At 34.9% G+C, this 24,913-nt stretch overlaps 3 protein-coding genes across 4 annotated transcripts; 1 reads left to right on the top strand and 2 right to left on the bottom strand.

Annotated features, from left to right (window-relative positions):
• Positions 1 to 263: 263 nt before the first annotated feature.
• On the top strand, positions 264 to 4,301 carry LOC145907901 (clathrin light chain B-like). 2 transcript variants are annotated; one of them, XM_082995003.1, is made up of 6 exons: positions 264 to 420; positions 730 to 825; positions 1,087 to 1,293; positions 1,382 to 1,493; positions 1,860 to 1,889; positions 3,075 to 4,301. In XM_082995003.1, the coding sequence occupies exons 1-6, from the start codon at positions 312 to 314 to the stop codon at positions 3,268 to 3,270; spliced, it is 750 nt and encodes a 249-aa protein (XP_082851129.1). In that variant the 5' UTR covers positions 264 to 311; the 3' UTR covers positions 3,271 to 4,301. The 2 variants fall into 2 exon arrangements, with proteins under 2 accessions (XP_082851129.1, XP_082851130.1); XM_082995004.1 differs by lacking the exon at positions 1,860 to 1,889.
• Positions 4,302 to 4,782: 481 nt separating this feature from the next.
• On the bottom strand, positions 4,783 to 14,541 carry LOC145908304 (uncharacterized). The gene is made up of 12 exons (XM_082995555.1): positions 14,342 to 14,541; positions 13,801 to 14,029; positions 13,597 to 13,743; positions 13,096 to 13,506; positions 12,881 to 12,970; positions 12,555 to 12,698; positions 12,041 to 12,167; positions 8,514 to 8,573; positions 7,930 to 8,095; positions 6,910 to 7,123; positions 6,399 to 6,581; positions 4,783 to 5,988 (listed from the first exon to the last, which is right to left on the bottom strand). The coding sequence occupies exons 1-12, from the start codon at positions 14,476 to 14,478 to the stop codon at positions 5,698 to 5,700; spliced, it is 2,199 nt and encodes a 732-aa protein (XP_082851681.1). The 5' UTR covers positions 14,479 to 14,541; the 3' UTR covers positions 4,783 to 5,697.
• A 3,108-nt stretch (positions 14,542 to 17,649) lies between these two features.
• Positions 17,650 to 23,634, bottom strand: LOC145909385 (uncharacterized). Its single transcript, XM_082996775.1, has 9 exons — positions 23,457 to 23,634; positions 22,644 to 22,805; positions 21,974 to 22,162; positions 21,457 to 21,524; positions 20,320 to 20,436; positions 19,935 to 20,072; positions 18,850 to 18,936; positions 18,005 to 18,194; positions 17,650 to 17,774 (listed from the first exon to the last, which is right to left on the bottom strand). The coding sequence occupies exons 1-9, from the start codon at positions 23,632 to 23,634 to the stop codon at positions 17,650 to 17,652; spliced, it is 1,254 nt and encodes a 417-aa protein (XP_082852901.1).
• Between the last annotated feature and the right edge of the window lie 1,279 nt (positions 23,635 to 24,913).

The raw sequence follows: 24,913 nt of genomic DNA, 5'->3' as shown, positions 1-24,913 counted from the left end.
ACCTTCTTAACAATCAGTTTCCTGTCGGACTATTATTCGAATAAAAATGGTGTAATATCTTACAATTTATGCTCTAGATGTATTTATTAGTGCTGTGTTGTTTTCAACAAGTTCAAACGTTGAGAAAATGTGGTGTGTAATGTTGATAACGATTAGATTGTAACTGTAACCATTTGTGTCTAGAAATTTCTTCAAACACTATTTAGTTCGGAAGTATGTATTGGTTTAAATATATTAACCAAAGTATTTTATACTGCAGTGAGATCTAAATCGTTGTCATCTAAAGAACTGTAAATATATATATAATTAATATGACTGACATTTTTGGTGAAGATTTTACTCAGCAGCCAGCTGCTCCGGCACAGCAAGAAGAAGATCCAGCTGCGGCCTTTCTTGCCCAACAGCAAGATGAAATCGCAGGTGTTTATTCTGGTCTTTTGAAAATAATATAAAAAAACATTGTGTTCTTATTTGCAAAGAATGACAATTTATGCATTTTCCAATCTGGCATACGATTGAATCTGTAGACCAAATAAAATGTGCTTATTTAGTCCTTTTTTTACAACAATCTTTTTACCAAATCTATACAGCCAGCATGATTGATGGTCACATATATGTAACAAGTAACTTATTTTGGCAACGTCAGTTGATTAGTTTTTATGAAGATATAGTTTTAAACATGTTTGATCAACAATTAAATTCTTCATGTCATCACATTTCATGGTGCAGGGTTAGAAAGTGAAGTTCTTGGAGACCAACCAGTTGCCCAGCCAGTTGTAAATGGATTTGAAGAAGATATTATGGGTGGCAATGCACCTGCAAATGGTGAACAGAACTAATTTTTGACTTTTTTCACTGTCATAATCAACTTCATATATACGTATCTTTAAATGATAATACCATATTTATACATTATATATGATATATAATGTAACTAATCAAGCTTCAAATTTATTGATGCTATTTTATTTCCTAAAAACACTGGTATAGAACATTCTTTTTATATGTAAGGAATCTGGAATTTACAATTGTCCTTCATTATAACCTTATACCAAGGAAAGATTTGAATCATGTTAAACGTTTCAGATGATGATTTTTTTAACCCTCCTGCCAACCAAGAACAACCAATGACAAATGGTTTGGATGAGTTCAACAATGAAGCTGAAAGGATGGACCCCTCACAAGCTTATGCTGCTATTGCTGCAGCAGATGCCAGGCTAGACCAGCTACGTGCAGAACCAGAAAAAATTCGCCAATGGAGAGAGGAAAATACCATACTGTTGGCTGAGAAAGGTGAGATACACAACTTTTGCATTATGGCAACATATGGATAATGTAGTTGGAAGTGTTTTAAGATAATCAATATTACATACCTCCACAGACCTTGAATCAGAACAGAGGCAAAAAGAATGGCTTGCACAAGCTGAAAAGGAACTTAAAGAATGGGAAAGAAACCGTCTTGAACAGCTTGAAAAGACTAAAGAAAGCAACAGGTTTGATGACAATCAAAACCCTCTATTGTTGTTAATTAGCTTATTATGTAGTATTTGATAACCAAACACATTTTGAGGTGATTACAAAAGTTTACATATACAAAATGCAGTTCTCCTGACTGTGACAGAATTAATTATCGCACTTATTTTATGTACACAATGTCCAATGAAGTAAGTTTTGATTTCAAGAAAATACAAATGTTTTTCTTGAATTTGTTCCTAAGATTTTCCATTCCAACTGCATGTCTCTAAACCTAAATGGTTCCAATTGGGTGTTCCTCCATTGAAATGCATGTCTGATTTTTTTTTTGATTATTTGTTACAATTGTTTACATATTGTTTCTTTTCAATCAATCCTCTCCACAGAATTGCCAATGAAGCTTTCATCAAAGAAAGGTACCAAACGCTAGTGAATTTATTTTGCTTTAGATGTGGTGTAGTCTTTGGTGGGTGATTCCTGTACTAGGCTTGCAAGTGTAAATTATACCAGTTCTGCACTGGGTTGTGATTTATGGTGACATTAAAATGTGGTGGTTGCACAGAAAACTATATGCGATGTAAGAGGTTTAGAACATAAGACATTTCACATACTGAATTCTTTTGATTTGGCACTCTTTTGAAAAGACTGACTTTTCACATGTAAGATTATAGTTTTAATACTTGCTTAGTTCGTGTTGGAATTGTAACAAAATAGAATTATAATTCCTGTTTTCCATAAGTAGATGCTAATTTACAAGTTAGCTCAGTTTATTTTATATAGAATCAGACATACAAATAGAAAACAAACAAAAATTAGCGATAAGTACCAAAAAAGTTTCTTTAACACCATAACAGCTGTAATGGTTGTACACAATTGCATCCAAGATCAAAATTTTGCGTTTGTTGAGGTTATTTTACAATGTCTGTCCTTAGCTACGCTAATTATTTAGGCTTTCAAACTCCATAGGTAGATAGAGGCAGTTGTGTCCTGTTGTTTGGTGGCAGGTGCACTTTTCTTGTCAATCATTTATGCATGCATTTGTGGCTTGCTGTGTTTACTTAATCAGGCATTTTTCTGTGAGCAGTTTGTTAAAAAAAAGTGCTCAATGATGTTAGTTTTTGTGCTTTAAATGTAAAGAAGTTTAATTTTTCAGTGATTACTCACAATGGCTTAACAAAAATATTTAATTGGTCACAAGATTTTGAGCATTTTTTTAAAATTTTGGTTATTTTAGTTTCTTGTATAATTTTTGTTTTGTTATTGAATCGTTTGCATGCCTAAATCAAGAACCTTATTAAACTGTTTATATTTAATTATTGGCAATACATGAAAATTCCACATATGTAATGTAATGTCATTGCTCTTATATATTCATTGTAAGCCATTGGTATTGACAAAAGATACCCAGTATCTGTAACTTATTAAAACATTTTGCTCGGTTGTTAAGAACTAGTTTTCATCTCCAACTTTAATAATACTTTTTCTAATCTTGTATATTTTCTCTTTCTTGACACCTTATTCTTTAATTATAGTTTTCATGTTTTGGAGATGTTTTTTCATTAAATTACCAAAGCAAAAAAACTATTTTTTTCTGGAAACAGGAAAGCAGAGGAGCAATTTGTAAAGGAGCGAGACCAGGCAAACCCTGGCTCGGAGTGGGAACGGGTTTCAAAACTTTGCGATTTTAATCCCAAAGTGGCGAAAGGAAATAAAGACGTCTCACGAATGCGTTCATCTCTCTTGCACCTGAAACAGAACCCACGGCCTGTCACCGTTCCCGAGGCCAACGCAAATTGACACAAACTGAACTAGAAAGATCAACTTTACTCATTTGAGTGAATTTTTTTCACTGGGATGGCTTCACATGTTGTCCAAAAAAATGGTAATTGAATATGATTGTCTTTTTAAATATACTCTTTCAATTGCAAGCTTTGTGTAAAATTTCCTTTCAAGCAAACAATATATTTTGTTGACTGGTAAAGTTTTGAATACTGCTTATGTTTACACGTTTATGAATATATGAGTCAACTTTTCATAATTTTTACGCCCCCTTTTAAATCATTACTTTGCAAATAAGGTGGCATCTCTTCTTGGTTGCTGGCCTCTCATTGGATTTCACGTAACTGTTGTGGATGATTTCTATACTCGTGTTTTATTATGTGTTTGTTGAGTATAACATAGGAGCTTAGTAAATTAGTTAAACCAACTAATTGGATTGATTTGCAATGCTTATTAATAACGTGATGTCACCTTAGCAACACTGGACTTGGTGTCAAGCATGACACGAAAGTTTTGGTCCATATTTCTCTTGTGCAATTCCATGTACTCATTCCTCATGTAAGCCCATTCTATTCACTTTGGGTCCCACAGTCAGCAAAAAAACTGTACTTGCTTGTTCAAATTACATGCATACCTATATATTCTATCATTCTTGCTGATTAAAATCCTGCAAGATTTTGTTGCCCAATTAAACCAAAGCTTGATGTTCTTTTCAAATAGCAGACACTTTTGCCCAGTTAGGCCCAAGGGTACCGCAAAACCAGAAGATCATGATTGTGCTATGTTTGCCTTTTACATAAAGTTGCAGGTTAATTAGAACTTATTGATTGGTGCCCACCAATGTCCAAATGACCTTGTTCCTGTGTGTGTATGATCGTTTGTCCCTAGTGATTGCTATTTATTGAGCTGCCAATTGAAACACCAATTTCTAACCACTTGCTCCACCAGTTAGTGGGCCTTGGATTTCTTTCATTATTATGGCAAAATTTTCACACATGGAGTGTAGCACCTTTCTGTGTAGATTAATGTCAATACATATAAGTATCATATTCTACTTGTATTATTTGTGAATGATCAATGTTCAAAAGGTTTGAAGAAAGTAGCACAGATACTTCTGTGTCACTTTAGTTACAAGCAAATTGAAAAATTTGTTAGCTTTTACCGACATCAAATAATACAAGTCTAAGCACAAGAGGCGAATTTTCCTTTCAACACACCAGAACAGGATGACCCATGTTGTAGGCATTCAGGACCGCAGAATTAAGCAGAAAATTGGGATTACTGAAGTAACTGGCCCAAACAAAATATTATAATACCTCCATGAAACAATTTAAATTGTATTTAAAAATCCAAACAAATTGTTTTTGTAAAGATTTTTAATTAGGATTTTAATATACTTTGTGGACTGTTCCTTTTTACACTACCATTTAGCATCTCTTGCAGCACCAAGATCTGTCCATGCAGTCCGCATTCGCTGATGACCACCAGTAGCAGATTCTTTGCTGTCATAAAAAACACACAAACACGGCAATAAAATTTATTTACAGAGCAACAGTGCAAAGCATGGTGAAAAAAGTTTACAAAGCAGTGAACTAAGATTGTCCCTTTAAAAAATTACAGTGATGTTGAAGAAACAGTGCAATCGCCAGCTTTAAAACATCAATGCAGAAACAACACAAATGAAGTCATGTAAGATGAGGAAGAAATTGTGAGACAGGAATGTTCACAGGAGCAAGACCATATGTCACAATAAAAAATACAAAGTTCTGGGTTTTATTTTGGCTGGACCTTCTCTTTTTCCCATTCAGGTTTTATTTAGGGTTTGTAGAGACATTAAAAATCAAACCAATGTATTCTTCAATGGAAAAACAATCAACATATTATGTGCTAGCAGTGGTTGCAAAAGTGCGCCAGTGATTTTATAAAGGTATGAATTTCTAATTCGATAAACACAAGTTAATCATCTAAAGAATATATTTAAGGATAGTTTCATACCAAGATGAAACTTCATAAACGCAAAAACAGTCATCAAGATTACATTCACATAAAAAGTTCTCAATGTAAACAAGAATAGAATGGAAGAGGTCAACTGATAAGTTGTACTTTCATTTGGCAATGCGCGAGTTTGCAAGGGCCCACACTATAGCTACCATTTATACATAAATAAACTTAATACTATGTCAGTAACCTATTTAGTACAAAAGTATAAACAGTAGTAAAAATTTTACAAAATAAAGTCACCCACTGAAGTACGAAAGAACAATTGTATCCAAAAAATGTCATGAAACAGGTTTGCAATCTCATTCACAAAGACACACCGTTTAAGGTAGTGAAACAACACAAGCTAATACAAAAACTGATTAAATGCTTTTAGTTTCATACTGGAAGAACAACCAATTGTCCGCATGCTGTGGTATTGCAAGTCAGTCAGTTTGTTTGGCATTTTTAAACCCCAGTGATAACAACCCCTTTGGCAACACACCTTCCTGACTGCCTTTCCAACAACGAAGGCCAGAGATACGAAACAATTTGATCAGATGCCCTATCTGATGTATGGAAGCGCTCATGTTTTGTTCCATCAAACATTGTTGCATCGTATTCAAGTGTTAATAACGGAATTTGGACAATTATAGACCAAGAAAGTTGTACACATTCAGAAATGTAATCACGAAACTCTCTGGAATCTGCGAGACCAGGCCGATCGTACAGAGCTTGGCAGATCTGATCAAGTACATCCTAAATAGAGAGAAAAATGTACGGTTCAGTCGTTTGTTGAAACATAAATATTTTTTTGGATGCACGTGTTTTTCTTCTGTGTTTATGAAATTGTTTCAAAAGTAGTTTAAACAATTCTAGTTGGTTAACAAGTGATTCCCTTTTGCACTTGTTTTTTTGTATCACATTGTGTTTATTTACACCTGATGAAGCGAGGGCTTCTGTGAACTTTAGAATACAAAAGTCAGTCTGAAAGAGTGCCAAAACCAAGATAATTTAGTTCAAGTGATTATAGGCACTTACGTATAAACACTTCATTGAGATAACTTTTTGAATTGTTTATGATTGTTAAGAAACATGGCAAACATACGTAAGTAAGTTCATACTTTATAAAATCAAGTTAAATTTAGAAAAAAAAGTCTAGTACACACCTTGACGTTGACACTCAAGTCATACGACTGTGTGGTTTTTCTTAAAAACACATTGAACGTGTTCTCAACTTCTGTCACCACAAACTCCTTTTTGGGGTCCTTGAGCACCTGGGATGCACACATGATGTTTCTCAGCTGATGACGAATCTTGTCCAAAGTGTCTGAAGCTGATCGGAAACTTAGCTGCAAATAAATCAGTGTTTACAGAATGTATATCTTTCAGTTGTAGATGCGTAATATAAACTTCAATTAAAATTACAGCTTCAAACTTGTACATTTTTAATATCACCCCTATGTGTATATATAGCTTACAAGAAATGTATCCACTAATTAAGAAAGTAACTATTACTCTTTCCCATTTTTGATTACCTCATGTTGACTTTATGTCTACTTTGTCAGTTAGACAAATTTGGTTTTTAAATTAAAACAAGCCCATAGAAATGGCAACAGTTGGTGGGAACCACAATTTAATGAATATGACAGGTCGATTAATGGGTACCTATTGACTTACCACCATTACTGAAAAGAGTAGCTTGGATTTTACGCTGTCATTATCGCCGCTGTTCCACGAAGCATCAAGTGCGTCAAGAGCTTGCAGTCTTCCATCACTGTACAAACTTCTGTAATTTCTTGCAAGTTCACTGGGTCTGGTATGTCCATCGCTAATATCCTCAAAACTGTCACCGCTTCCACCGTCGAATGATCGCTGCGCTTGTTTTGATAACCTGGTATCGTTGATGCAATTATTCATAAATTCCGACTAATTTTAACCCAGCAAATCACGTTTTTACGGCCAACAGATTTCTGCCACCTTGGATAACATATTTCTGTAAAAGTGGTCTTTAGCAAAAATGGAACAACATGTGGCAACAGGGATAGAATGGGGACTGATTCCTGGAATCAGTTAACATGAATTCATTCCCCACCATCGTAACTAATTTGACAAATCTGGACATCACAACCAACTTTCATCACAAGCAGGTATAATTAGGCAATTCAAAGCTCTTTTGGCAAGGGAATGATCAGTGTTTTAGTTTTGGACAAGTTTTTTCCAGCCAAGTGGATAGCACAAGCAAATACTAAATGGTGGTTTTCAAATTATTATTTCTTTAAATACTAGCAATAAATTTTTCAATCAAACTCTGTGTGTATGTCATCAAATCAAAAGCTGTGTGAAAGTCATGTGGTAAAGTGTTTATGGTGTATCACTGGCCCATACAGCTTATATATAAAGCTAAATAACTTCAAAGACTGATACTGTGCTTACAAATGGCATAGACCAGGATATTAAAAAAGTACCATTTAAACTAGCTGTCAGTACGGATGTTTTATAATTTGTTGGCTTTCACAGATTGACGCTTTTAATACATCAGATTAAACAAATTTGATCTTATCGGCCCACACACAATAAGATATCATTAATGTTTGGGTTTAAAAGGCAAGTTTGATCATGCCCAAGATGTTTTTATATAATAGCATGTTGTGTTGGACATCACAATCATAAAGGCAGTAGCTGAAAAATGATTCATACCTTCCTACAAGATCCCTTTCTCTTTCTCTGAGTTTGTCCATGGCTTTTTGGGACCGATGAAGTTCATGCCTCAGCTTGTCACATTCTTTGCGAAGATGAGCGACGGTTTCAAAACTAGGCAGGGATTTGGGTGGCGTTCTTGCATTCGAGTTGCTTGTGCCATTTTCTAACCACAAAATCTCACACTTTAATACAATCAGGGGTTTACAGAGGACACGGTGGGACAAAGAGCTTTAAAATTAAAAGCAAATTTATCATAACTATTGTTCTTGTCAATTATTTGTTCATTTTCTGTTACAATAGTTTTTGTGTGGGAACCACAAGTTGGCAGACATTTCTTATTGTGCTAACACAATTACATGATCCCTGTTTTTATGTTTTAACAACAAGATTGAAATCATTTCCTTGACATATTTAAGAGTGGGATCCACAACTAAGCACACATTTCTTACTAAACTTAAAAAATTAACAAACTTTGATTTTAACAACAAGGATTTAAAAGAATATGAGATTAAACTCAAGAGTTCCCTTGCCACATTTAAGAGTATACAAATGACACACAGTGCTTGGAATGAGTCACATACCTTGGGACAAATCTGGAGCTGATACTCTTTTGCGAACATCCACATCAAATTCCATTGAACCTGTAAAAGTAATCATTATTATGTTTTTGTTTGGTACATTTTAAATAGAAGCAAGTTTGTGAAATTATTTCAGATCATAGTCTGAATAAACAAATATAATAGGTTTGGTAAAAAATGTTTCAAAGTGTCCCTGGTTTAAGTAACGGAAAACATAAATAATGCAAAGTTGAAACAATAAGTTTTGATCGAGGACATTAAAGAGGGAGTGTTTGGATCAACAGAACCAAACTTTCAGGGAGGAACTTTCCTCCAACATTACTAAAAGTGACGTCAATTAGTTTCAAGTGATCATAAACCATTTCGGTAGTTGTTTGTGAAAAACATTGGGTCATTTCCACTGATTTTCAAATGTTTTGTAAGGGTGACGTACTCTGAAAAGTTTCATTGTTTGCTTCGAGTGACTGTTCAAACACAAAACCAGCGAAACTCTGTTTACTTTGGATAAACTGACGCAGAGAAAGGACCAATTTAAACCTATAAACTGGCAATAAATAACAGTTCTACACTTGAAAAGTCACACATCAAATTTAGGGATACTATGCATCATAGTATTGGAGGGTTTTTCCTACAGCTTCAGTATCACAATGATCCAACATGTATGTTAATTCTGTTATTTTGTGTAATGCCACTTACAACAAGCAATGATTACTAATTAATTGTTGGAAATAAATTTTCTGTATTATTAATCAGTTTTATTTTTAATCAACAGCATTCATCATAGTTCAAACGGATGTGAAATCGTCAGTAGGGCATCAATTTTATTTGTGACAGCTGACCAATTGCTTTTGATGCTTACAAAGTTATTGTTTGCTTTAAAGTCCCGCCTAAGTTTGCTGAGTGTCTGATCAACAATAGCTTGCTGTAGTAAACACAATCTTATGAACGGAAGTCTCAGAACTTAAGCTATTATTCCTAACTGTCCAACACACTTTTTCTCTGGCTCAATTACAAAGGGAATTAAACTCATTGTAACTGATCAGTACCAATGAAATAATGATACAAATAAAACCTGACTGCAACAAGTTGGTCAACATTACAAACTTAGTAGGGACATTTATCATTATAAGCTGTATTGCATTACAGTGCACACCCTGATATATATTTGCCTAATTTTAGTTCCTAATTTTATCATTTTGGAGCTCAACTGTATCCAAATTTAAATGTACAGAATACAGGATTAATAGTTTTGTTGTATGTATGTTGGATTCACACATATATGTTGAAATAGAGAGCATCAAGCAGTTGGCAAATACCTAAGATTCCACAACTTGTTACAACTTGAAATCCCTTTCACAAATAAACCTAAGAGTTTTAAGGGCATGTCAATGGTCTGAGTTGACACAGGCATCGATTATGTCATACAACGTGAATACCTCTCACAAAAGAACGCCACAAAATGATGGGTGTTACCACAACAGAGACAACAAACACACCATTTTGTCAATGAGTTCCCAGTGCCAACCTATATATACCTACAACATTATTACTCTGTAAATTCAGTTTCACAACACTAAGAACATTAAAGTTTTGTGGTTTGATCAAGGTTTGGATGTAATGCTATTGTCAACATTAAAAAGCGGGAAGTATATGTAAAGTTTGGCAATAAAGGCTGTCTTTTGGCATAATAATAAGCATTGTAACACATCAATTTCTCTTCTAGAAAACATGGCATTGGTTTTGCATTACAAATTAAATTATTGCATTAAGTGTTGCACTTTTTGCATGTATTAACATACATATTAAATGCTGTAAGTCATGCAGTGAATTGATATTGATTGCATGATGTTGCAAACATTTCTATCAGGGCAATTACTACTATTTCACCACTTAAAGGTGTTTGATTTAGTTTCAATTTAAACAAAGGTCTGTGTATGCCTTCAATTCCTGCGCACGCGATAAGAACTATTTTAATCTGTTGTGACAATCGCCTAAGTTTTTTGTCCTTTGTAAAGATGAGGTACCTTACATTCCAATGTGTGGCTTGCCTCAGAAGCGTCCATTTAAACTTGTCGAATGAGGCTCAGACAATGAGGAGCATATTGAATAACTGAGGCAGGACACAAAGCTACTTTTGTTCAGTCGGATTCTGGCAAGAGGCTCAGATGAAACGATATCATCTCGGGAAAATGTCGACTAAACCCATCAGGTCACAAAATTGACATCACAGAGGTCAAATAAATAGCTCGGGACAATCATGGGAGGTCCGCTGTGTTTTTGTCAACATACTTTTGTTAAAGCGCAGAGTTTGTGGGGGCAATACCAGTGTTGTGCAGTAAACTCTCGGCCATGCATTTAATTAACACAAAATATTTTTCAATTCTGGAATCATTTCTACAATCAATGGAATTTACCATTAATTTCCTAATGACATTTAGATCTACTTTGTTTTTAATTCTGTTAACTAAAATCCACAGAAAAACATTATTTGATCTTTTTAAATATGTCAATTTAAACACTTCAACAAACAAAACACATAGTTTTGGACCCTTGGTATAAATACACAACATATACATTGGGCTTGCCTGTACTTGACATATGTGGGTTTGAATATGCAATTTAAACAGGGGGAGTACAAAAGTACTGTATGAACCACTTAAAGCACCAAAGAATGGGAGTTGAAACTTTAAAACAGTTTAAAATTCATCAATGCCAAATATATATTTGCAGGAGCGGGATTAAAAACCATTTGGTACCACAAGTTTAGGCTTAAGTCCCCTCTACGCTTGAGTTGTGGTTGGTTTCAGGCCTCCAACACGATAGGGGAATGAGGACACAACGGAACAGCTCCTAATTCTAATATTTCAAGTGCTATTAAGTGTGCCGGCACCCTGCTGTGCTGTAATAAGCTTTGCTGTGATTTAGTAGGTTTCAGCTTTTCGTTGGCCACCATTGGGCCAGCGGAGGTGATTAAAAGTGAAGTACCATGACTAAAGCACTTGCCCTGTTGGTAATTGCGGCCTTTTCTCAAAACATTTAAGGCACTAGGTCAGTGCTGGCATAAATAGCATTGACTGAAAAAAACAACTAGAAAATATATAAACAACTTGAGCTATTCACAACGAATATATGTAATACACAAGTAATTTATATGCCATTGCCAATTGTTTGAAAATGAAATAATCTGATAATAGGTGCAAGTAATTACATGTTCTTGAAAAGAGTAGTAATATAATTCAATATTGTCCCAAGTGCTTTATTCCCAATATATATACTATTGTGTCAATATAATGTTCTTTATAATACCATGTTATTCTCAACACAAAATGTAGCCCAGTTGTCATCTCTTCTAATATTGGAAATTGGTAATATTATCATTTCCTAAAGCCCAGATGTTGTAGTACTTTGGAAATGTTACAATAAAACTTGTGTTTATGATACCATTCTTTGGCATGTTTCATAACTTAACACAAGAATGATGTCTGCTGTACACGTAAAAGGAAACCAAAGCTGATAACAACATTACTGACCATTGTGGCTTGGTGAAGCCTGAGAAGATCCTTTTGACTTTGTCGGGCTTAAATTTGAACCTGATTCACTCCGAAATTCACTCGTTGAAAATGTTTCTGGTGTTCCAGGATCATCAGGCACAAATTCCTTGTTTTTTGTTAAACATTTGTGTTATTTTTAGCAGTGTGATGATATATTTAGTGATGGAAAGATGGCATATAGTCGGTCTCTCCACATGACTTGACTAAAGTTAACCATTAAACAAAATGGTTGCATTAACTCAAAACGTTTCATATTTAACTCTAATAGCTGCACTGATGAGACCTTACAGGTCGAAACAGTGTGTACACCTGTTTGCAACTCCCATTGATTATCATGACTTTTTTGCAAATATTTTGCAAAAAGGAAATTTTGCCTTCTGGTATTTTTAGCAAACAAATAATATATTTTTAAATCCTAGTTTGAACTTACTAAATAAATAATAATGTATGTGACTTTGGAGAATTATCACAAATAGCAATTCGTATAAAATACCTTTAGGACATCTATAACAGAACCAAATGCCTCTGAGTAGTGATTCATTGAAGGAGCCAGTTTAGCATCCAACGGGACAGAAATAATCTCTTTGCGTAATTGTGAAAATGTCAAAAGCAGGTCTTTGTCTTTTTCTATTCTTTCCTATAATTAACACATACACTCATTGATTGGTATTTAATTACCTATTTTTTTTTATTACTGGCAGAAATAATGGCTTACATCTGCCTTTTATAATAACTTACAATATATAGTAATGTCTTGCATCACCTTTCATAATACTAACATAACTTTTTAAATATATAATTCTGAGAGTACACTCTTACTTGGAGAACAGACACCAGCCTTGGTAGCTGAGCATAATGCATGGTGGGTTCAATTACATTTAACACAGCCTTGTTTTTGTACAAACGGTCCTGAAAAAATGCATTATATTTTTAGAAATTAAATATGAGGGATTTACAAATCAGTAGCCAAAAAAGTGGTTGAAAAATATCAGAAAAATATGAACTTATAGTAATTGACTGAAAGTAGCTATTACTTGTATGTTGGAAGAAGTGAGCTGCATTAGCCTTTGATGGTTGCATTGCGTTGGCAACTCCAAGGTTGCACTTCTGTCGGACTTATTGGAATCAAAGGAGTTAAACAGACTCGACATTTTTCCAACCGGTGATACAGGGGAAGCATCATTTGGTTCTTGCTCTGACAGAGTGCGGTTTGTGCGGTGAAGTTTTTGCATTGACTTCTTACAGTTTGAGACCATTCGGTCGAGTTCAACTCTTAGTGCAGAGGACATTGGCATAAGTTCACTTCTGATTTCTTCATCTCCAATCGGAGTTGTTTCCACCTCAACCATCCCATGCTCTCCCAGTCCTTGTAAAGCTCGGTTAAGGCATCTTTTTCTATGACGAAGCATTTTGAGGATGGATACCCCATCAACACAAGCTATCACCTGCAAGAATACATTATATATGAAGAAAAATGGACACTTTATACATACAATGATAACTCTATAAAACATTTAAATCATTCAACATCATACCTTGAGCACATTTTTGCATTGACCTGATTGTCTATCCCAATCCCTCAACTTCGGTAAATCCTTTGACAGGCTTCGAGCATGAAGCTTAACTATTTGCATTACAAGCCGACCAAAGGGTAACTTATCAGTAGGAAAAGTTTTTGGACTCTGTAATCAACAACAATGTTATGGATTGGCTCCACATTAATACAATTCATGACATACCAACAGAAACACACGGGAATAAAGATTGTGGATGATGCACAAAGTGTGGGGTAAGCCATCAATGAACATGTCTATTGGAAATTCTGGATATATTTTGGTCAATGTTGCTTCGGAGAGCTTGTTGATTAACACTGCAATCTCTTCGTTTTCGTTCTTTTCATAGTGGAGAGCGATTTTGCGCAATGCATAGCCTGGGTCGTAGTCTTGGACTTTTAGGCTTGGATTACTTCTACAATGAAAAGTTTTTTGCATGTAACAATGCAATTAGGCTCAATGATGATTCTAGCTATAGGTGATATACATAACAATTAAATCTGGAAAGAAGTACAAACTATAGTGACATAAGATTGCATTAAATATGTACACAAGACTAAGTAACTTTTGAGTAGCAATATTTTATTTTTTGACATCATTAGATAACATTTGTGCACAATACATGCCAAGGCACAACTTTCATAATCTTTTATCCTGAGGTGATAATGTTCTCCAAATGGTTTTGTGTTGACTAAAGCATTCCAGTCAATATTGTAATATTACTTACATTGGCCCATTGTCTGGACCACTGGATACATTGTTCCACCTGAGCTTTGAACTTGATCTTGACTTGTCTCTCCTCATTCTAGAAGGAGGGCGGATATTGTTGTTCCCAGGGGCGAGGGGATCACCCACAATGCTCATGTTTATTCACAGTGAAAAATAACACAAACAAGAAAAAAGTTTTGCTACTTCATAGTAAATTTTGCAACTGAGAAACAATTATAAAATATATAAAAACAACTATATGTTTATACTTTTAGGACACAAAAAGCCTTACAACAACATTACCCACAAAACACTACGAATACTTGTATTTAAAGCTACAGAAAAGACTTATTTAATAACTCAAACAAATAGCCTATAACTTTTTTCAAGAAGTTGGGCAAAGTAAGTAGGCCTAACCTACCATAAATTTACATTTGAGCTTATTACATCCAAAACCGAAATCGCGAATACGACTGAATGCGATGATTAAGTTCAAACATATTCAGCCACGACTGTTAGTGCGTCATGCGCAAATCACCTTCTCCTCGACAATTCTTTTTGACCAAATCTAAAAGCACACATTTGTCGCCAAGGACCACACGCTTAAGATGCGACACCTTGCGGTCTCTAATATTTAAAAACGTTGTACACCGGATATTACAGAGAGTCGTTTGAAAAACGTAGTACTATTTACGCAACATAACAAAAATAAAGGATGTGTTGTATTAAATTAAATAATCTGATATAGGTATTAAAATGTTTTGCTGTTTACGGTTTTGAAAAGTTATCCACACAACAAAAGGGTAGTAAGGTGAACCCAGTAATCGTTTTTTTTTTGTTTTTTTATGTAATCAGTTTCGTGATAAATGTGTAATGTTACACAAAAATATTATTGTATACTTAAAAGGTTATTATAGTAAATTTCTTCTTAACCCACAGGACTTAATGCAAAACATTTCCCAAAAAAATTTTACAACAGCGCCATTTTGCGGGGATTGCTCAATTTTGGCGCAAATATTTAATATTTATGTCAAAAAACAGTTTGTCGCAACTTTTCTCGTAGGTAAGTCTTCGGTTTCTGCCATGTTAGTGGACTTTGTAAGCTAAATTATCATTTGGAAGTAAGTATTCTGAATGCACGGTGTAATTTTTATAGTAGATAGTGGATAATTATGCTGTACTTGAATGTGAAACCTGAACACTGCACATTTCTTTTGGCCAACTGTTTTCCGTTGCAGATTGAAGACTTTCCTGTTATACAAGAAATAGCAATCACATAAATTTGAAAATGCAATCTAGATCAAAACAGATGCTTTGAAACCTCAATAAGGTATGTACATATAAACTATTATATGTGTGCATGTATGATACCTATATATGTTTGTAACTAACTATATGGGTCTTGTATCTCCAATCAGAAAAGAACCTTCTTCACTTCAATGCCACAGCACTACTCACTATATGGGATCAACATTTTATAGAGTACTAAAAGTGTAACATCAATTGTTTGATTAAAGTAATTTTTCCTATTTTGCAATTCATTATGAATGGAAATCAATTCCCCACAGGGAGTAGTGACATATAACAAAATACAAGTAAAACGTTGTTCCAGTCTGTCTGCAGAAACTTCTAGATTTCAAGGATGTTGTTGAGGGCATAAATGTTCTCTGGAATCAAACAAATTTGTTTTCAATATGTGAAGCTCAACCACCAAATGACATTGCATGTAAGTTACCTAAAAAAATCCTATATTTATTCCTAAAATGTTATTTTGTTGTTTGTATAATGTTTCTTGTCACTTTGAAACAGCTTTGTGAAAGGTTTCTGTTTGTTTCTTTAAAAAGTTGTGGAATTGACCGCTTAGTTTCAGTGGATTACTACATGTGTGCAAATATAATATCGATGGAACTGAAAAAATCTTTTCTACAATATGGTTCGTACCAATAAACCTTTTTAGTATAAATGCACTTCAACAACACACTACGTTTCTACAATATTCAAAAAGGTAAGATATCATTCTGATCTCACGAAAAGGTGAACTTGAGGCTGAGGAACTGCTTTTTGGACAGGGTTAGCAAAAAATAAACTTTCCTCGCATGTATGAACGTGCCTGAAGGTCGGAATATTTTTCTTGACTTTTTGCTTGTTTTGTCATCATAACATAGAAAGGTATTGCTTAGGGACAAATCATAATTTGCGCTTAATCTGACCCTGAAGTGGAGTTGAACCTCGTGCGGAAGCTGCAACTGTATTTTCAACACTTCAGCAGCGGGAAAAGTTTTATTATCTGTTGGTTGTTTGAAAGACAGCAGTACATTGTATGAAATTGTAGCGGAAACTTTCACTCTTGTCTGCCCTACCGCTTAATTTGCAGGACTGAATACAATTGGATTGTAAATCTAATTTTTTTTTTTAAAGACTTTTGTTTCCGTTCGGTACGGTTATTATAAATCATTGGCCATATTTCGAGCGTTCACCACAACAGGTTGCTCGCCTAATCAATATTAAGTTCAAGCTTTTATTGATCATGGAAAGTTGTAACCTGCATGCTCCTTACATTTATAGTTTAGTCCTGTAATATATATTTGCTGCACCTGAAGGCTGGTTTGTAAAATTACTGCTTTTTGTTAAAACAGTGCGCGGCCACTTTTTTTCTTTCCGAGGGTCCGGGTTAGGCTAATTTCGATTTGTTTTGTATACCTGCCATGCTTGGAAAAGCGTATACGCGCCAACTGGCACCAAACTTGACCCTCGTGCAGTTCTAACGTGACATATTCCTGTAAAAACTATTACGTAAGTATCGACATGCACAGTAATTTATCAACAGCCGTTATTATTGTGGTAAAGAAAGCAACTCTCCTTTCGAACGTATTTAAATAGCTCATTTTTTTTGTTAAAGCAGTTGAATAATTATTTTGTAATAATTAGTGACCAGTAGGTGGGGCTAAACATGTTACCGTTGTTGGATTTAAAACAGTGTTTGATGAGAAAAAAATAATAAATATTTTTTGACATCCTTGATCAAAATCAGCCCGCGCGCCTTTTTCGATCAATGGCGTGTCGTGTGCCCCTGACATACAGTTACTAGCAACTCTTGGAGGCGGTATAAGGAGACCAGACTCCACTTTAAGTTTGGCTCGCGACAGACGCAGAAATAACGGTATTGCAAGACTCACGAAAAATCACACTTTTGCAAAAGAGAATTGATAAACAACGTACCTTTTTATTCCGTATTTCTAATAAACTGGTGCCATGTCAATTACTCACCCCCAATAAAAACGTTTCAGACTAACAAGAATTTAGCTTCAATTGAAGCACACCTTCTAACTAATTTAACTCTTTGAACGTCCTTTTTATGGCACCTTTTAGATCATCACTGATGCCCGGAGGATGATTTGGAGGAACTGATTTTTGGTACTGTTTTCCAACCTCCAGTAGTAATTCAAGATGTCCTTTCAAATGAAAAATAAGTTGTTTTGATTACAAAATATCTTTTCCTAAATAATTTTAAAAATAAAATATTGTACAGGGAAAACCATAGATAAGTATCTCGAATATAGCCTAAGTGCCAAAGCTCGGAATCTGCTGTTATAGCATGATATACCAATGAAGATATTTTAAACACCAAACTGTGCACCCGAAGAACTTGCACTTATTAATAAAATATTCACTTTTTACATACCACTAATGGAGTTCAATTCGGTTTGGCAGTTGATGTTAAAACGTTTCAAAAATATCGGGAACACAATATCTCTGAGCAATATGTAAATCTGCATTTGTAGCCCAGATACTGATTGGTCGCAGAACTCCATGCCGTACCACAACAAAACCGGAATCGTTTCCAAATAACCAATTATGATCGTGTGGTTGCTCTGGTAAACAAAATGATTGTTTAAATAAGCATGGAGTCGGTAATATGTATTCTGAGAGCTACATACAGATAGCCTACATAGGTGGAATTCTTTGCATGGCCGTAGTTACACTGGTGGAGACCTGATAGATCGAAACAGTGGTCATCCGTATGCAGGTCACAGAATTGATGATAATTGTTATTCGGAAATATATGAAAATATTAAGTGATCTGCTTACAGGGCCACAGTTTCGACGTAGGCCTAATTAGGTCTCAAGCTTAATATGTAAAGAAAAATTAGTTATCGTAATCCCGGGTCAACTTTATGAAAAATAAAGACTTTACGATTTCTTTCGACAAATTTTAATTAGAAACCTATTGTCAGTCACAAAGTCTCTGTTTTCACTTAGATATATTTGGTCTGCGTATTACCGGTTGGTCGGCAAGATCCTCTACAGGAGCCACACCAATCTGCGCTGATGAGACCTAATAAAAACAAACAGTGGCCATCTGTATGCAGCCCACAGAATTACATATTATTGGCTCCACTTTGCTCATATTTAGTGTTTTTAAACAGCACAAATTTGTTTTCTGCCACTGCTGCAGTTTGTATGTTGGCTTAATTTCCTAAAACGTGGAAAAACAACGTCTGCTATGCTGGTTTGATAAATACTCACTACCGCTCTGAAGCCTTTTATGGATAGCTCATCTAACGTATAGCCATTGAGCGGATTCACTCCTGCTATCGCCAACCCATACAACACCTACAAAAACATGTGTTAAACCAGCATACTACTAGCATTACGACAGGCCCACATCATTTGCGTTGACAAAGAACTTATAGATAAGAAATTGTAAGTTAGTGTGCGTTTTTCAAAATTTACACTTCGCGGTTAAATATTTGATTAAAAAACCTGCCTAATCGTTTTTTTTCGTTTAGTTGGCACAGTCAGCAACTTTATGCTATAAATTTATGGCCCCAACCTAAATTTGGCGCTGTCTACGCCACTAAACACATGTACAGACCTTATGGGGTGTACAGTACAATAACTACAGAAATACATTACTGAGATAATTACAGTGAAGCTTTTTTTGGGTTTTTGAATACATACGTAAATATCATAAACTTAGCTGATGTAGGTTTTATAGCGTTTGTTTTGCCTTCAGATTGGTTTGTGAAACAAATTATTTTAAAAAAATCATTTAATACTCATATAATACTTTAATCACAATACGTGTACAAAAATTGACCTACTATCACTTATAATATAGGTAAATGCGTGGGATACTTATTTTTTCCCAAAATGCGTAATACAACTAATGTTAACAAAAATGGATAAGAACTGAACTTGATTTTTAATTAACAAATTAATTTTTGGCAGCTAATCTACACATACGTATATAAGAAAAATCAACAATATAACACGCCAACGCAGAAGCAACACCATGCTTCCGCATAGCAAGGCAGGATCGCCCTCAAATTATCATGCTGATTTTTGTCAGGGTTTCTGTTTCGAGTCTGTGGGTGACAGTTTTAAAGTGGACAAACCCGGTGGGGCGCTGTAGACTCTTAGGGCCCTAAGAGCCGGGTCCATAGTCCCATATTTATAAAACCCTGATGTGTTACATTCATAAATAGATTCAATTTATTGAACATGGGAAAAAAATGCTGCATTGGTGATATTATTTTAGGCTACCTCTTAGAAGTTTAGCTTTACAAAAAATCAGCAAACGTTCCTAATAAATAACATCGTACACTTACATGAGATTCTAGGTCCGAAACTCTGTAAGGTTTGGTTTCATTATATTGACAATCTAGTTTGAAATCAATCACACTTATTCTGGTGCCTAGATCTTTTCCAGGTGGTATGTATTCGAAAGGCATGCTATCTTCAGGCACCTAATAAAACAACAACGAAAAATTTAGGCAACAAACAATTGGAAGCTGGAAGCTTTGGCACAGAAAAAGTGAGAAATCTAATCGGTCAGGATCCCTGGAGAGAAAAAAACTTTTCATTATCACGTAGAATAATAGGTGGAACCCAGACGTTAGGAAAAAAAATCCTGTAGTTTTAAAGCAAACGATGGTGTGATGGGCCTTCTTTTGCCATTTATTTTTACCATCACAAATACTGGTCTTAATAAACCATAGCGAGATAAATTAGATTTGTCGAGAAAAAGGTCATAATCCACTTAACTGTTGGAACTTCTCGGGGTGTTTCTGGCGCCGGTACTTCATTGGTTCCTCCGGTTGCCGTTGACAACTGTAATGAAACGAATGGGAAAATAAACTTGTGTAATCAGTAGTAAAAGTTATCCGGTACCCCGGTAAGAATTCAACGGCTGGTGTGTCCCAAATACTTATGAGAAACTAAAATAAGATTTAATCATAGGAACATTACTGACGGTTTTTGTAAATCTTCAATGCAAACAAAATATACAATGCAATGATTTTAGTACAACTATCGAAACGCCTGTGTCATGAAATTCTCGACTATTGCATTGGCTATTTTGTTTGTGTTGTAGGTTTATTCACTTATTAAAGAAATCACCCCTGGTATACGAAAACACTATGGTTCAATCGTTCTTGTAAATTTAGCCGTTTTCCCGAACATTTCTTCACTTTTACCACTGTTTATAATACAAAAGTTTTAATTACAGCTTTAGCAGTACGAAATATTTTCAGATCCTGAACAATCGCTGGGCTGGATAGCCTCACACCATGACCTAGGCATTGACGCAGGCAATTGTAAAAAGGTAACAGGTGTCTTTGTCCTAACAGAAATCAATAATTAACCATATAGGATGTATATTGTACGTATGTTTGCACCAGGGTTTTACAATTGTAGCCTATGGGCTGATGGAGGTTGCATTGATTGCGTCATAATATGTTAAAAATGGTTTGTTTGGCTGGTTTGTCGTAGCTGTGCTTTTTTTATTAGCAGGGGGCCACGGGCTTACTCGTTACAGTAGGGTGACATGGAGCTTACAGGGTTAAAAACCACACAGTAAATATTTTAATTTAACTCTTTCACCACAAATACCTTATAGTTGAGAATTATTAAGAATAATCTTTTAATTGAGGAGTAAACATTCAGATATTTTGATTTACGACAAGTTTTAATGTGGAAACAAAATACCTGAACTAAACCATTTGGAATATGCTCTTTTTAAATCGTTGTATTGTGAGATTTTATTATACACATTTTTCTAATTCGGCTACTTCGTGAAAGCAGGAAGCAATTTGCAGATTATTTATATCATAGAGATACAACAATACATACCGTTATTGCTAAAACACTTGCCATAGCGCATAATCCAAAGATGAGCCACAGAATTCTTTGGTTTCGGTCTAAAATATATATTTAATCAAAACAAGTCTCGTTCAAATGGGGTCTGACACTAAATGTTATTGAACAGTATTCATATATTTGGCAGTATCAGCAACTTGGTATAATAAAGGTAAATTTATTTGTCACTTGTAAGAAATTAAACTTTTACTTTATCCTGAAAACGCTAGTAAAAAAATACTGCTAATGTACATATTTTATGTGCCCGTCCTTGTCAAATATATGTCTTCTTCCTTTCGAAAATTGATTCATTCATTGGAAAATCTTAAGTTTTAAAGACTCAAACACTTGTGGCACAAAAAAACGGGTTAGTTGATTATTTGCCAGGGCAGTATTTGCATTAAAATTATGTTTTGACCGTAAATAAAATATATACAGGTCGAAGAAGACTTTTATATTTTAAGACACTTTACCTGTTCATGTCCAAACTCCAAGAACACTTACTACTTACTCCTTGAGGGTAAAAGTGATTCATCAATTTCGACTCGTAGATGGTTTAAGATTGCATCCATGTTTTTCTCACCCACTCTGGTCCTCAGGAAGTCGGTTCTGCCTTTTGTTTTTACGCCGTCAAGAAGTTTATCGTCGGGAACATTGCTTTTCATGAACGAAAGCTTACTTTTGGACAGTTGAAGGCCCTCTGCAAAAACCAATATTTTGCTGTTTACTTCTGAGCTGTACTTAAACTTTCTAATTTTTATTTTCCCGCTGCACTGGGCTTCAACGTTTCAAAATATTTGTTTAAGCTGACATAACGAAATATTTAAGTTTACCATAATCTGCATGCAAAGTTTTCGAAACAAATGTGTTTTTTTCCAATACTGACGTGATGACAAGGTTTGAGAAATTGTAGCATTTACAACAAAAACACAAGTGAGTAGTTTTTGTACATAATTATGCATGACTGGACCCCTGCTAAGCCCTTATGCGTTTTTAGTGATCGTAACTGTGAACACAACTACCTGTAACGAAACATATTTTTTCATTGGTGCCGAATTTATTTGAGACCAAATTAAATAAAAAGGTGCCTAGAAAGTTTAGCCAAAAGTATGTGTATAGCCATTGCGAAGATGACATACAACTAAACATATTTTTAACGAGAAGACAACAGTTTTACATACTTTTTACGGACTTCAGCATTTTGTTGGGATTTTTATCCAAAACGACATCAGCATCTGGAACTTTTGGGTTTGGTTCAAACCCAAAATCCACACTTTTGGAATCGTCCCAGAATAGGGATTGTCGCATCGGTTCTGCATGGACTATTGGCAAACTGGTGCATCCTGAAAATTGCGAATCGAAAGTTTTTATAATTATTCGGTTATACCGAAACTTTTTTACTGCATGTAACGATTGGAATCATTGTTCAAAGTGCACGCATGCGTTCGTTTTATTTGTTTATTTTCACAGACATGATGAAAATCAACTTTGAGCGGTCGGTACAGCAGTCGAGGTTATTTTTTAAGTGCCAACAAAAGGCTGTATGATAGGATTACATCCAATACTGCACATGTTTTGTTTAAATTTATTGCGTACCAAAAAAAAAAAAAAAGATAGATACCAAAATTAGTTGCGGTTAATTCGGTTTCGGCCGAATAAAAAAAATGCTGTTTCGGTGCATCACTACTTACAATTACAACAAAGATTATTTTTTCGTTGTTGTTTTTGAACAAAAATTTGTTCAGTGAGTGATTGACAAAACTTTTTGTGAATATAAACACAAAATGGAGGCCTAAGTATATGTAAAAATGTTGCTGCAGTAAGGATAAAATTTTGCTAGATTCCACTTTTTAGTTTTTGATGTAAGGACCAACCCTTGTACATGCACCAAATGTTAGTTACAGACAGGTATCCGTTTTGTCAGCGGATATTCCATTACATTATGACCAACTTTATTTGTCAAAAATACTAACAAAAATAAAAGCTAAGCTCACTTGTAAGTGGAAACATAATTTTCTCAAATTTCATTTCTTCTGCATTATTTTCATTTTGTACATCTTCAATTATGAGTTGTAATTGGTTCCTCAATCCGGCTTGAATGTCAATTTCCTCACTCGAGTTGGTTTTACGTTTTTCCTTTTTAACTTTACCGTCCTTATTTTTTCGCGCCATGCTATTCGTTTTGCAACATTCCTGAACTTCCAGCTTCAGCACTCTTTTGGTAAGATACTGCTTTATGACGTAATCTTGGCAAGTATGACATCACAATAGAGCTCTGTAACATTTATTCGCCCCAAAATATAAACAAATTGTTTGGCAAATACAATGCTGTGCCCTAATTTTCTGGAAACGGACAACCATCTTTTTTCTTTAGTTCGAATTAATTTGCATTTAATTAGTTTTGAGCTTTGTTTTCATAGAAATCCTCAAAACAGCTTTCAAAATTGCTGCAAGAGACAAATTATTTAGCCAACTCTCTATACAAACCCATACTTCTGCCAAACCCAAACAAAATAATGCTAAGCAAAGCGAAACTTCAAGGAACTCCATTTTTATATTTGTTTTCCAAAGTGTACACAAGAAATACAGAGTGACATTATCAAACAGTTTCAACAGAGCTAACGTCATGGCGTTTTAGTGTAGGGTGTATTCATATCGGAACTTCCAGTTAAGAAATAATAGGAACAACAGATTTTGTGGCTCATAAAACGACTTAAATGATCAAGAAAGCATTGGTGTCCTCAGCTAGAACAAGGATATGGCGATTCAAATTGGATTCGCCAAATGCACTTTGGTTGTGGCGATACAATTCTGTATTTCATGCTGTGAGTTATTTTTGTGGCGATAAAGCTTGTCTAAAATAAGCACATCTACGTAATTCGGAAACGTATGTTTCAACTTAGGGGCTCAGCTCTATCTGGGGTTACAATGCTTGATTAGACACAATCCCTGATTATGTCACTCATATTGAACTGTTTCAACCCTATATACACAGCTTTCGAGCCTAAAGCTTACCAGTAATGTCTTTGGAGAGTAGTGCTGGATCATTTGCTCACAGTTATGGGAACTCCTGATTTCCACATTTCGTTGAGAATTGTAAAACATTTTTTTTCATGTGAAAAAATTACTTAAGCAATGCAATAAACTAGGAGCTGAAACTATGCATTTCAAATGTTTATAACCCTTGCCACAAAAAACACATGGGTTAAGCCTCAGGTTAAAGCGATTAGCCTGCAATAGGAACCTTTACAAGGCATCACTATCCATAATCCAGGCTCAAAAAGTACAGGCTCAAAAGTAGCAGTGTGCTGTTTTTTGTCGTAACAAACCTGATGAAATTTGTGTGGCGGCATCAACATCAACTCCAATACTTTTTGTAATGAGATTTGTGAAAGGAAACCAAAAAACTGGATGTTTATATGTCAGAGCTTGGGTTATTACGCTGCTGGTA

This window comes from Ascidia mentula, chromosome 7, assembly GCF_947561715.1.
Source record: "Ascidia mentula chromosome 7, kaAscMent1.1, whole genome shotgun sequence".
Taxonomy (NCBI): Eukaryota; Metazoa; Chordata; class Ascidiacea; order Phlebobranchia; family Ascidiidae; genus Ascidia; species Ascidia mentula.
Note: the sequence above shows the minus strand (reverse complement) of the source record. Positions and strands in the feature narration are given on the sequence as shown.